The following is a 15,388-nucleotide window of genomic DNA, read 5'->3' as shown; positions in this document are numbered from 1 at the left end:
CCATCCAATTGATGAGGCCTTTCTTTTTCCCTGTAGCTTTCCTCTGACATTTACACATGGTCAGCTGATCCTACATTCATTGTCCAGCTGTGTGAGCGTCACACAGGTTAGCATCTTTAACTTTGCTAATTCACTCATAACACACTCTCTGCTCTATACAGTATATATGTACATTTATACACAGTGAGTATAAAGGGAATTTAATTAAATGTCAGTGTTTTGTATCTATTTTAATGCATTGGATTTGACATTATACACTTGAGGATCTTTATTTTGCAGTAAAACCCTTGGCTGATTGATGAATGGAGTAAATGTCAAGTAGCATGTGCAGGTTTCAGGCGTAAAACAATCATGGAAAAATGTCAGCATCATCATCATCATCAGTCATCAACCCATGCTGGTTAAAACACAGTGGTTGTTATCGTGTTGGCCTTTTGGTCTGATGAGACGTACTATTAATACCAAGAAATGGGTATTTTTTGGGAAAATGACAAACACATGTGCCTCTGATTGTTAGCACCACTGTTCTGAAATTTCTTACTTTATTTATTTTTTAAGGGGATACATTGTGACTTAAAGTAGTATGTTTTATTTAAAACAGTATTTAAGAATGAGGCCCTGTCACACAACATCCATTCAGTACAATTAGAGGCTGTGGGTCTGTGGCTGGGTAAATAAGATTAGTTCTCCATGTTGTCATTTTATCTCATCAGACCACAGCAGATCCAAATCAATATCCACAATTGCTCAGCAGGACACAGGAGGCGGAAGAGGAAAAAGAGGCCTTTGAGGGATGATGCTGGCCCCACAGCCTTTCTACATTGACCTCGCCTTGAGTTGATGATTTCATGGTGAAAATAGACCAATTGTCTTCAGTGCATTAATTGTATTTCTAGCATACTGTTTTTCATTGTTTAGACAGACTAAATGAAGGCCAATAGAAAACATCTTGGCACTGTATTATTACATGGGGTTGGTTTGCTCCCAATTTGCCAGATTAGAGAGACAGTGGAAATTAAGCTCTCTACTAATAGCAATGTCACGCTGCAAATCCAGGAGAGGGAATAATGCACTTGTAAAAACTTTCACCTCTGGATTTTCATTTTCCAACTGATGAACATAGAAATGATTAGCATTTTGTAATGGGATGCACATGCTTTATTTTAGAGGATGACCTCCAGTTTTATCTAAACCAGATGACATTAGCAATCCTCTGTATGTTTTCTTAGTCTGATGTCTCTTATTTACATAAAATTACACATCTAGCAAATAATGTGGTTCTTAAATTTCACCATAAAATCTTCAAATACATTTTTTCTGTCTTATTCCTTTTGTTTGAAGGTAATGCTCTGAATTATTGTGGCTCATTGAAGGGCCACTTCATCTTAATGGCCTATTAAATGGGTTAGCTCATGGAAAAGCTCAAGCACAAGTATAAATATTTGGATGAGTAAGTAGTGTGTGGTGCGTAGATGCACAGGACTAACAGAGGAGAAAAGAAGATTACATCATTTTCTACCCTTATCAGTGTTTTTGACTTTGGTCACAAAAAAGCTTTTGTTAGATTCCTACATTCCCCTTCTTGTTTGTTCTCATCTCATATCACCCTGTACCTTTTAAAGAATGTTATAATGTGAACAATAATGCAATAACCACAACTTTAATACAATACCTTGTGTATTTATCATCCTAAAGCATACACCACTGATAAAGATAGAGCTTCAGAGTCATTCAAAGTGAACTGGCATACTAGGGACTGGAAATAATGGTGTAAATATATTTGCATATTACACCATAAAACTGTAAATAAAAAAGAACTCTGAAACATTGTTTTAAAAACTTATTTTGTTTTAAAAACTAAATCCTAGTATCTATCTGGAACATCATATAATTGATACCTACTATGTTAATTAGACTCTTGTCAAGAACATTTCTTATCCAGTCTTCTCAAACTCAACTAGTTGCTTTGAACAAACTATTTTTACCCAAGAATGGATGCACTTGTTTCCAGGGCAACAGACACAAGGGATTGTCCTATTAAAAACAGAGTTTAAGATATAAAGTTGAGGATTTGGAGTCATATCCAAACCCAACCTAATCCTACATGGTGTGTCTGTTTCAGGCCCGTTTTCCTTCCTTGCAGTTGTCATTACTTACAAATATAACCTTTGTCTGCATTTTCTGGAAACACATACAACTCACACAGTTACATTTCTGACAAATCATTGCAGTTATGTAAGTGGAATACATTTCAGTCTAAGAGCCTGAAACAATAGGTTTTAAGATTTGGGAGAGTGAACCTGATTAATGTAACCTTATCCACCTTATTAGGCTTCATGTTGTTTTCTTCTCTATTTATTTTCATGTTACTGACTGGTCTGTCTGTCTGAAAACAAAAAGATGCAAATACATTTTTTACCACATCCATTATCTTATTTTTGACATTCCTGTTTGATAAATGCATCTGTTTTAAGATAGAAACACTGTCATTGTCTGAGGTTCATTATGTCTCAGAAGATGGCACTGAGCTCTACCTACTACTTATAAACAGTTATGAAGCAAATTTTTCTCTTAAAATGTATGTTTGTGCTGTTTGTTTTCCAGAGTGCCCATTTGGCCATGATTGACACTCTGATGATGGCATACACTGTGGAGACAGTGAGTGCAGAAAAGGTGATGTCATGTATTGGCCAGTATTCATCTGGTAATCTTGAAGTTGAAACGCCATACGATACAGAGGACACAGTCACTACCTGGATAAACAAGGTATGTAACATATGTGAGTGTATCATTGTATACGAGTAATGATCCTTTTACCACATTTTTAGACCTTTCTGCACAATGAGCTGCACAGAAACTTGAATTATTTCATTATCTATGGCTACATTCACACTGCAGGCAAATGATCCAATTTTTATGTGACCTGTATCCAATCTGTTAAAGACAGTTTGAACCGCACAAATCCAATTCTTTCAATTCCAACCCAGGCCACTTTCATATGTGGTCCTAAATCTAATATATATCTAATATTTTGCTCTACAACTTCAGTCTGAACGGCCAGGTCGCATTTATCCGACCTTTATGTCATTGAAATGCAACAAACGTCACAATTCTGCATCCCAGGAGTGTCACATCTGTAAACTCAATGCGTGCCTGCATAGTCACATATTACATCAGGATCTCTTTTGCACATGCGGGTCACTTCAGGGTCACATTCACTTCATACTCAAAACTAACAGAAGTCGCATTTAATGTGTGATATAAACGAGTACACAAAAAAATCGGATTTCACCAAAAAATCCGAATTATGCATTAAGACCTGCTGTCTGAACGTAGCCTATGTTAGCAGAAGGTAGTCATGTAGTCTCTGAACAACTTAATATTTTCTTGCTGAAAGCCTGAGTTCCATAGTAGAGTTTCAGAAATTTCTGTCACAAAATACCAGCAAAGCTGTTACACATTGGCAGTGTTGTGTCTGTATGACGTGTACAGGTGAACTCACAGCACAAGAAAAGTTATCCTCCTTTTTCTAGTTTCACTGCCCTGAAACAGTGTGTTATTAATACCATATTTGTGTTACGTGTATCTTGTACATCTGGTGTGTTGGCTTGTTATATAAGGAAACAGGAATCTTGAGAACATGATGAAGTGAAATGAAAGTTTCATCTTGCCTTATGATTTCTATCTTGACGTGAAATACATTACACTTTAAGCCTTAAAAATTTTGTACTTAGAGTGCAAAAATGAGATATGTTACAGCCAGAGTATGACAGCACAACACAGAAACATTATCTAGAAGAAAATTTGGACATACAAGTCAATAAAAGGGGGAGTTAGTTTGGGTAGTGTGGTTCTAGTCTAGTGTGTGTGTGTGTCTAGTCCTGATAAGATGATTAACAGTAGCTACAAGGAAAAACGTGCAACGTCTAAAACATTCCATGCAGTATCTGTACAGTACATTTACGTCAGCAAATGCAGCTTAATGTCCTATGAACCTGCAGGTGTTGTATGCAGTACTGTATGTAGTACTGGACGAAGTAGTGTACTGCAGCGAACAGCTGAATGCAGGATGTGCAGTACAGTACTAGAGCGCCCAGTTTGTTTACATTCTTCTGGTAGGAATTGCAGCCAAGTCTGAGCTTAACACACATGTCAGGCTTTAATGCTTTAAAGGGACTTTCCATTCACTTATATTAATTTTATGAAGAAATACCCTAATCTTAAACATAACCGCAACATGCATAAACCTTAAACATGACGTTAAGCTTAACTTACAAAAAGACAAACCTTAACCTTTGAGAGGAATTTGTATTGTGTAGATTAGCTTTATGTCTCCACAGTGTAATTGTGTCTCCACAATGTGACTGTGGAACCAGGTTTTTTATATTTAGTTAAGAAAAAGGGCACACACACACACACACACACACACACACACACATAGTGTAATAATAGTTTAAAGAGATGTGGTCATGGAGTCCTGCTGCTTGGACATATGGCTCACTGTTGGGGCCCTCTTGCCTTCCAAAGGTCCAAAATTCATCAGCTTTAACAAGCAATGCCATCTTTAACTTGATCTATATGAACTTGAGAGGGCATGTTAAGTTGTCCAAAGTGCAGGATTTAGTTAGATTAGATCTGATTACATTAACTTCAAGAAAGGATTGTCCATGGAGTAGGATGTGTTGAACTTTGATTTGTGTTAATCACAAGAGAATAACAGAAGAAAACACTACATTAACCCATAAAGAAGCAGTGTTATTTTTGTTGCAGTTTCCAAATGATTTTTCGTCTCTATTTAACCTTTCTTTAAGTGATTTATCACCATTTATCATTATATTTTCCTCTGTATTTTGCTTTTTTCATTGAAAATCATGTATTTTCCTATATTTAATTTAATGATCTTGTAGATGTTCATAAAATCGCAGATTAAAGTTGAAGGTTATGATATAAAAACAGAAAACTGAAGAAAAAACTACTTCCATTAAAATTTATACTTAACTGAACATAAAACAAGTGCGTCCATCCACTGTCATTGATCAAACTTCATGTGTTTTACTGGTGAATCAATATTGTAGAAGATGCAGGTGTTTCCATGCTCGCTACGGAGCCTCTGAATGTCCAAATGGGTCATATCTGATGACCATGAAAAGATGATAAATTGTATTTTACACCAAGTATTTACATGTATTGACAGGTCAGTTGTTCAGAAGTTATTAAACATTTTAGATTAGGTGATGCTTTTGGATGCTGGTAGCTGTTTGGGTCTTTATGGGTTAGCGCTTGAAATTAATCAAGTAGGCAGAGTTTTAAAAAAATTCAAAAAAATAAATATGGACTTCATACAACATCATCATTCTTCTCATTTGTATCATTTTCCTTCAGTTTCTTTTAATGTTAACCATTGACGTGTCTACAAATGTGCAGCTGATTCTGGGTAAGTGAATCTTACTCAGTGTTTGTCCTTCCTCTCATAGGTGAACGAGTATCTGAAAGACATTGTGACTCAGGAGCAAAAGAAGAAGGAGAGTCAGAGCGTCGAGCCTGCTGGGAGTCCTCGGGTGGGTGAAAGTCCTGTCCTCCAAAGTTCCCCTCTGACAACAGATGCTCTTCACTTACATATGATGATACAGATGTTGTGGATTTGATTGACAGTTCCAAGCAAGCTAAGTGAAATCCTTAGCTCCACTTAAGGGATTTATCACGGAATTCTCTTTTTGACTGACAGTTGTTTGTCCCGTGTCACTATCAAATGTGGGGCCGCTTTCGTCAACAGGTTTTTAAGCCAGTTAAACCCATCTATCACTGAAATAAAATCCCACTCCTATTTGTTTGAGCCCAAGCTGGAAAATAATCTTTACTTGTTGAGTGAGATAAATGGAGCACACCAAGCCTCATCCTTGAAAGCGTAACAAATTAAGATCAAAACCTTTTTCTATCTACCCTGACGACTTTACAAGATTCACTCCCTTGGTTTGTGTGTTAACCACCATATCACCGCTCTAGAGTCTAATTAAACCAGCAGCTGTTTAGTGCAGGGTCATTCACGTTCAGGGTTCAGCCTGCAGTCCATTTCTGTTATATAACTATCTACAATATCAGCAGTAGTTTCCTAATGCCATAAGACAGGCTGCTGTGGCCTGGGTGTTTATGTGTAACCCTGCATTATGTATATGAGTAACTGGAGTAGTGTGTGTCTTGAATCATTCACACAAGCCCTAAATAATGCATTCCCTCTCTCGCAGACATAAAATGATTTCAAACTCATCAAATACTCTACAATGGTAAATCTAAGTTCATCTCTTTCAGAATATTTTGTCTTTCCTGCATAGTTACAGTGTAGATATAGACAGGAAAAGAGTAAGCACTACTACCAAGGAAGAAATGACAATATTAATTGGAAGTGCCCTAACCATTTTGTTATCAGAATGTAATAACTGTTATTTTTATGGCTTTGTTGTGAGACGCAGGTCAAACTTCATCTGATATTGTGGCCAGAGTTGCTGTGGAAACCATAACCTGTCCCGTACAGCAGATTAATAATCAGAGAGTGGAGAAAGAGGAGCAATGTTTTCATATGTCGTTTATCCTTATCCATCGTACTTCACTGTTTCTCACCTCACTTATGTTGGTTTAGGGTTTTACAGGAGACCCTTAAACTCAAAACTGTACCAGTTTGATCTCTGCTCTCTTCTGTTTCCCATATTGGAACATGTCCTAGCTTTGATCTTTACTCAACTCTACATTCTTTCAGTCACAGCATTTATAAGGTAACACACTATGACGCATTGTCTGTGGCACTACTTTGGAGAGATGTTTAGTGAGTTGCAAAATTTACTGAGCGGAAAATATCACAACAATCCTGTCCCATGCGGTTTAGCCTACAGAGAGTTGAAATGGAGCACTGCAGTGTGGTTGTACACTGTGCAGACTTCCACTGGGTTTGATGCTGATCTGACCAGTCAGTGTGCAGACGCAGCACTGCATGCCTCAGCTGTCGCTCACACAGGGTGACACACACACTCTATAAACTATTGAAGTTGCATCAAAACTATCCGACATCGCATCCTCTAATGTGCAGATTTGACATTTTTAAACCAAATGTCTGTGTTTCAACTCTTTGCACTGAAGTCCACCTGGTGTATCACATGCGCAGCCATGTTTGCTCACGGTGTATGTGTTAACACATCCGTTTGTTTGGCCCCCAAGCCCGAGAGTTGGCCCATCAGTAACATCACCCGTGACCTCGGGGTGGCTCACATGGATTGGTGTATGTGTGTTCTCATGGTGACTGTCTCCCTCTTTTGCTTGTGGCTGACATTGCTCCAGTCTGAACTGTGGCAAAAGTCACAGCTATTGAATGATGCAGATTTACAATTTAGCATTTTCTGTTGTCTGCAACTGCTGAAACAGATTAGATATCTGTTTCTTTCAGCTCTCAGGTATCAAATAATTGTATAAAACATGAGATTTGACACAGAATTGATACAGATTGATAACCAATTAAAATAATGAACTGTGTGGGAGCATTTTAAAAACTACTGGGCAATTTTTGAGTAATTTTCTGAACCGTATTTGTCAAACTTCAAGGTCCTGCTGTCTCATACAAGACACGTTGCATAACAATTGCTTGCTGTATTTCAAGGCAAACACTGAGCATCTCAGTCCAATGAATGCACAGCAGTTATCCCTTGGCTTTATCCATTTATCTTTTGCTTTACCTCCTTCAATGTTTCAGTTTATATATATTCTTTGGTGAATCATGTATGCTACATGTCTTAATGTTTTTCAGCTCATATGTGTTACTTCTGTTGTCAGGAGGTTCATATCTACATTGTCAGCAAAATACCATTTTCCACGACCTGCAGTTAGACCCAAATACATAAATTTTTCTGCCAACAAAGGTTTAAAAACGTGCCTTTTTTCATAGCCAGTATATATCACTGTTCTTTGAGGATCTCACTTTTGTGTTACCCAGACTAATGCCTAAAATCATTACAATTACAATTACTCTGTCCACTTTTCAGTACCTATCTTTATACATAATTGATTAGCTCAATCCCAGTTAATTAGATGAGACTCTCAGCTACACAAATTAACCACAACAAGGTGACAAATTACTTGAAGATGAAGAGAACAGATGTAGGGGCTGTATTTTTGCACAGATAAAAAAAAAACAGAGGGAAACAAAGTCACTCAATCTGCAACAACATGCAGAAAAATAGTATACTGCTGTTTATGCTGATGTTGAGAAGCTCCATCTATCTTCCTCTACCATTGTTCTATCAAGCCCCCCACCTTCCTGCCAAACCCCCCCCTCTTCTGTCTTTGCAGTATGACTGCAGTGTGAGTCACGCAGGCTGCCTCTGTCTCAGTCAGACAGCACAAACTCATACCCTCACAGGGCATCTCTCATGCACTCACCTAAGCTACAGTTTTCTATTTTAACAGTACTGTACTCAGAGGTGATAGTGGGTAAAAAGCTGTAGGCGGGGGGGCAGCTGCTAAGGCAACATCAGGACAGAGAGCAGAGGACTAATCCTTTTACGTGCCAAAAGCTGAGCTGCTGCTCGATCAGACATGTCTGGCTTTGAAGGATGAACTTTGATGGAAAAGGGGAAACACACAGGATGATTGAAGTAGTGATTGGTTGCGTGCATGTGTGTTCATAGACATGGATATAATATGAGACTGTGTGTGTGTGTGTGTGTGTGTGTGTGTGTGTGTGTGTGTGTGTGTACCCTGACTCATATATGAGGACGTTGCAGATGAGGGCCTACCTCTCCCCAGGGGTTGGATTGGTGGTCTTAACAGATTTAAGACTAGGACCATTTGACCCTACTTAGCCCAAAGTCTTAAACTATCACTCCAGTCTTTAGTCTCAAATGGGGCAGCAGGATTTTTGGTGCTTACGAGACTGAAAGCATTACAAAGTTGACATGTCATTTGAAGGAATTTTCCTATTACTCCTGACAGTAGGTTTGCATTAAAAGCAAATTTATAGTAATAGTGAGAATGATTAGAAATTTGACTTTACATAGTTTTGGCTAAAGAACCAGTCAAGACATATACGAAGTTAAGAAATTGTCTGATCCATTTTTTTCTACAAAAACACTCAATTTCCATCTAACTCACTGAAAAAAAAACAATCTGGAGATTAATTTGATTAGTTTCCAGATATGCAACATTCTGAGATAAATCTGTGCATCACACTCCACTTGCAGTGATATTTTTGCAAACCGAAGACTCATTATCCTCTGCTCTGTCTCTCCTGTCATATTCTCCTTCTGCCAGCCAAATGTCTAACATGTCCTCTGTCAGCATTGACTTTACAAGGTCGACTCAGCTTTGTTTCCTCTCAGCCTAGAGAGAGGACATGAAAGCGTGCTGTCCTATGCGCTTTTTGCCTATTAATACTATTTATATAAATAATAATGGATTAGATTTCTATAGCACTTTTCAAGGCACCCAAAGCTTTACACTTTACATTATTGATCCATTATTTATTCACTCTCTGGTGGTGGTAAACTGCCTTTGTATCCACAGCTGCCCTATGGCAGGCTAACAGAAGCGTGGCTGCCATTTCGCACCAAACAGCCCCTCCGACCACCACCAAACATTCATACGCCAGTGTGAGTGACACTGGAGGCAAAGTGGGTGAAGTGTCTTGCCCAAGGACACAACGGCACATGACTAGGAGAGAGTGGGATTGGAACCTCCAATAACTTTGGTTATTGGACAACCCGCTCTACCTCCTGAGCCACGGCCATGTTTGTATTATTACTAAATATTGGCCTTTTTTCAACTTAACACACTTAAGTGGCATGCAGGTTAATTTCTTGTAGAAGCTAATGATAAATACTTAAAATAAAGCAGGTAAATTGCTGAAATTGCTACCATTTAATATAGTAGTGTGCTGCTCTTTTTGAGTCAAGGTTGTGTAATGCAGTTGCTTTTTAAATGAAAAAAAATCTCTTTAGTGGATATTGTGTAAATGAGGTTACATCAGATTTGTTCCTCTGGTAGCTTTAGACTTTTCTACTGACAAATTTACCATTTATAGAGCTGTGATGCTACTGTAATTCTTAGTAAACCACGTAAACTGTGATTGATTGTTTTATCCTCTACTTTTATTATTTATTTTAGAGGTTTTAGTACAGAGTAGCTGTATTTTCTTGAAGTCGTAGATTTTCTTTGAAGTCAAACACTTGCCATGACACTTTGCGTGCCACTTGCCCTTTATTCTTTGATGCTTTGGGAATTAACTATTAACTGAGGCCAGCTTCTCCTTTTTTGGAATCAGCTTACATAGTCAGTGCAAGCTGACAGTCGGCTAGTGTGATTGTTTTAACACATGAGCAGTGAAAATTTAGAGGATTTATGGGCTGTGAGGAGGATGCTCGAACAAAATGTAGAGACATGGGTTCACGGGTATTGATGGACAGGACAGGAGTTTGAACCAACACTGTATTAAATGCTAGAACTACACAGAGAGGAATATGGATTAGTCATACGAAAAGACCTCCCTGTTTGTTTTATTGTTGTTTGTGGATTTAGGTCTTGAATCGACTTTAAAGTAAAGACAGTAAAGATACTGTCCCTGTCAAAATGTAACTACTGTACATAATCATGAATGAATTAAAGGGGTAATATTTTGCTAAACCCACTTTTATTAGTCTTTGGTACATTTATTTGTGTATTTGGACCCTAACAGTTCAAAAAGTTTGAATTTGAACCCTCCAGGTGCTGCAAAGCTATTTTTATATTCAAAAATCAAGTGGATTTCTACAACCGTTTTAATTCCTGCTTAATTTGTTACGTCTATAACTAGTTACATCACAACATTTGCACATATAAGGTCAAGACTTCCGACGAACATTTCACAGAGTACGCCGTAATTGTTTATCAGCAGCAGTGGTTGTAGTCCATACAAAAAATATGTCCAAACTTTGAGCTGATTACTTAAAAAATATTCAGTTGTTGGTTGAATGGGACAGAGCAGCATAGCAAACAACCTAGAGGGGGTGGGGTGTGAAGTGGCTCATGTGCATTTAAAGGGCCAGCACTCAAAACGACCTTTCTGGTGTCATTACTCAGAAATAGGGTTAAAGATGGACCTGTGGAGTTTAGTTAATGAAGTATGCAGACCCCATGCATAGCATTTACAGTTTATGTAGACCACAGGGAAATGTTTTAAAATGCATAATTCCATTAAAATAAATAAATAAATAAATAAATAATAAAAAAGCTAAATATCACTTCTTTAAGTTATTATGTCATTTTGTTTTAGAACTACAAACTAGCTGATATTTGGACTAAAATCATCACGTCACAGTTTCTAGGTGACAGGATTTGCGTAGGCTGCTTTTTCCGCACTCTTAATAACAATGCAAATGCTTTTCCTTGCTGCTTTTAAACTGTCCTGTCTTGTATTGTTCCGCAAATCTCATTACTAACTCTTAATATAATGTATTTCTTTGTTGTCTGGTTTTCTTTTGCTGTGATGTCGCAGTCTCCAACCAAGTGGTACATGAAGCTTGTGCCTGTAAGTCAACTAATAAATGCTTCTGCCTTCATCTGTGTATCCATAGTGACCGTCTCCTCCACCTCTTGTGTCTTTGTCTTCATTGCCATCTGTTCATGACACATGTGCATAAACTTATTACTGAAGTTGTCACTAAACAGATTTGCTTTTAATGGTATGATTCATTGTTCTGTGTTAATGAGATTTGACAGAACTGTAATTATGTGCCAGTCCAGTCAAGCAATAGAACACATGACTTTTTGCATCACTTTTACTTTATCATTCTCTGCAGTCTCTGTTAACTGGTACATAAGATCGTGTTTTTAGTAAATGCAGGGTGTAGTGTATTTGATACGTGAATTTCCAACATGTTATTTTGTGTGTGGTATTTTGCAAGACCTGAGCGAAATGAGCCAGCTCAAGGGGATCACTGGAGGGGTCCCAGAGGATTAACCAAAACGAAAACATGATTCATATTTATTAAAAGTTAAATTCAAAGAGTCTTCAAGCTCTTGGCATGAAATAGTTCAGCATCCCTCTGCCAGTTCCCACATTAGACCTAAAATTCTGCATTTTTAACAGATAGTCATGTATTTAGGAATCTGTGTATTAATGCCACTGGGCCTCTTCATAATAATAAACAATGTTTACAAAAATAATGATTAATATAGTGTTGACTACTAGAGAAGCTTTGTTCCTTCTCACTAGGCTCACTGTCAGTGGTTTCTTTCCTATAGTAAATAGTTTGCTGTAATACTCCAGAACCGTTCATTTCCATTCATGTGAATCTAATGAAGCCTTGGTTTAAGTGTTTGCAGCTGTTAAAGAGTAACAGACATTTGCTGAGGCAGCTGCGCTCTTATACTGTACATGACCAATTTTATAATCATATTTACTATAGAAAATATAAACAAGTCTGGTCACTGTAGTCGTGAGCTTGTATTTCATGCTAATTTTATATTATACAGGCTCGCTATAGGAAGGAGCAGGCTTCGACTCAGCCAGTTCCCTGGATCCCTCCAGTGGACAATTTGCTGAAAGACAGCACTGATGGCTCTGCTCTGGGAGCACTGCTGCACTTCTACTGCCCTCAGCTGCTATCACTAGATGGTAAGTAAAGGGGGTGATGGTGGGTGGGGGCTCTAGTTAAAAGAAATTACAAAAATTGTGAAAATTTGATGATTGATATATGCAGATTCTGGAACCTACTACATCAGAGATGAGCATGTTTTATCAGAAGATTAAGATCTCTGTTGAATGAAACACATTTGGTTGCTGAAATATTTTTGTGAGCCTTTATTTTGTGAATTACAACATATTTAAAATACAGATATGGGACAAAACCTTCTGGCCCTGTAGTGCCGCATTATGTAATAACAGTGCAATATGTAATAATGTAATAATTTTTCACCTCACTGTGTAATAACAACGCTTTTTGTAATAAAATTCTTGAACACATTTTGTAATAAACTTTGCTGCATTTTGTAATAACTTATTATGTATTGCGCCTTCCAAATGTCAGTGCACCGGTAATTTTCTTGTCAGTAATACTTAATTAGTGCCGCTTTTGTCTCTAGCTTGCAAACATATTCTCCATTAGAGTGAATACAGTTACATTTGATTTAGCTTTGACCAATGAAACATCCTACTATTTTTTTTAAAATAAATTCTAATTAAGATGGAATGCTGTTGTTTTGCTAGTATGATGATTTTTTTCAATCAAGGCATCAATTTTGATGAGTTATTACATAATGCGCCAAATCATTACATTTCCTTTAAAAAAGTTCTACACCCACATTTTGTAATAACTCTTGCAATATGTAATATGTTATTACAAAATGTGGCAAAGTTTATCACAAAATGCGTCCAAGAATTTTTTTATAAAATGCAGCATGCTATTATAAAATGCGGCGTTATTACATAATGAGGTGAAAAATTATTACATTATTACATATTGTGCCGTTATTACATAATGCAGTGCTACAGACCTTCAAACAGTACTAACTGAAGCTGTGATAAACGCAAAGGCACATAGATGTTTTAAAGTCGTTAAACCTTTTGGTAGAGTGTATGAGGCACTGATGTGTAAATGGTTTGATCACCATAAAAAGGCCATTCACAAGCAGATAACCATAATAACATCACTTCATTGATGAAGTGTGTTGATAAGAGGACTGACACATACACACAAAAGCACTGAGCTAAAATAAACACATCACTGAAAAGGCCAATCAGTCCACATTGTTTACTGTTTGCAGACTATTTAGCACACAGTAGCACCCACTAATGGATTTATGACCTTCAGTTCACTGTCCTGATTGGTCATACATTCAGAGACCATTCACTTTTTAACATGGAGACACTTTGCATTGCCCGACATTAGTTACATACCCTCAGCACAGTAAAAACCACTGAGGTGGGAGATACCACCAGAAGCATCGGTCATTTATCCTAACACCACACTGATGCCCGATGGCTCCCTCTGCCCTTTTAGATGTCTGTCTGAAGGACAATATGTCGCTGGCTGATCGGCTGTATAATCTGCAGCTCATTCAGGACTTCTGCAAAGACAACCTAAACAACTGCTGCCACTTCACGCTAGAAGACATGCTCTACGCCTCCTCCACTATCAAGGTACAGCTCAGCTCAACTGCGTTTTACTTGAAATTGTTAAGGTTTGTTTCTAAAGTAAGATGGTTGCTGCTTGACTCTAAATGCTGCAGGACATCAGTAGTGATACTCGGAAACCCTAGTCTTAAGTGAAAATGTGTGTTTGTGCAGGCTAGAAAACCCTATATTTAGAGACATTGAATGAGTGAAGCTTATAAAAACTGGGGTCCTAATAGAAACCCAGTGTTGAGAGGTTCTCTATAGAAACCAATTCTCTGCCATGAAATTGCTTTTACAGCACATTATAGTTGTTAGAGTCTTGGAGCAATATCTGTCACAATTTCAACTGCTGAACTTGTTAAAACTGTGCCCCAAGTGGATGTGTCAACAGAAAAAAAAGCAGTCTCTCTTCCAAGACTATAAGGCCCAGTTTTTAACAAATCAGAATGTTTAGTTGAACATATGCAATTGGCATGATTTGTATTAAGAAAATGCGCAAATCCTGTTATTTCAGCCAGAATTCATTCATGAGTGATCGGACAAAAACAAATTAGAAAAGCAGATGGTGTGGTAAATGAAACTGGAGAAATGGGCAGCTCTGTAGGCCAGTGCGGTGAGTCATGCTGTGGAAAAATCATTCAATCCAAACTATCTGTCTTCACCCACCGCAAGCCCGGAGAGCTCCACTTACCCTGTTCTTCTAACATGTCTGCCTGTTTTTTTTTGTATTCTTTTACTGTCTTTTATTTCCCTATATAGTTTTCTTTTCCTCCCTACCTCACTTACCTCTATAATTTCAATCTTTGACATACTGACTTAAAGCTTCCGTTCTTTTTTCCTTCTGTGTCTTTTTTTATTTGTTACAGAAACTGTGGGTCTTTGTTATAGTTTCTCTCATATACTCTGACTTTGCCTTTACTTACTCATTCCAGTCATTTATTGTCTTTACCTGTCTGTCACTGACTCACTCCTTCTCAGATTACATGTTCTACTATCCTCTGGTCATTTCCACTCTTCTCTTCAAGTATCCATGTGATACTCTGTGTATGTTTGCTGCTGTGTGATGTGACTGGTGATCAAAATATCTAGACATTCAAATATGGACATTTTACCTCTATGGCATATTATTTTAACCCCCACTGTGCCTCCCTTATCTTTTGTTTTTGATGAAATACAGCATGTAATGATATACTGAGAGTCATGTAAAATAAATCTTCACAAATATGTATATATGCATGGGACTCATATGTATTTATA

General features: G+C 37.6%; 1 protein-coding gene across 1 annotated transcript in view; it reads left to right on the top strand.

Annotated features, from left to right (window-relative positions):
* The window catches only part of camsap2a (calmodulin regulated spectrin-associated protein family, member 2a), a 46,119-nt gene that overhangs the window by 13,080 nt on the left and 17,651 nt on the right, over positions 1-15,388 (top strand). The window contains 5 exon segments of the mRNA XM_030132014.1: positions 2,605-2,766; positions 5,475-5,558; positions 11,510-11,542; positions 12,490-12,631; positions 14,016-14,155. Coding sequence (XP_029987874.1) covers positions 2,605-2,766; positions 5,475-5,558; positions 11,510-11,542; positions 12,490-12,631; positions 14,016-14,155 — 561 coding nt within the window.

The sequence above is a fragment of the Sphaeramia orbicularis genome, chromosome 4, assembly GCF_902148855.1.
Source record: "Sphaeramia orbicularis chromosome 4, fSphaOr1.1, whole genome shotgun sequence".
NCBI lineage: Eukaryota > Metazoa > Chordata > Actinopteri > Kurtiformes > Apogonidae > Sphaeramia > Sphaeramia orbicularis.
This window is presented reverse-complemented; position numbering and strand designations above follow the sequence as displayed.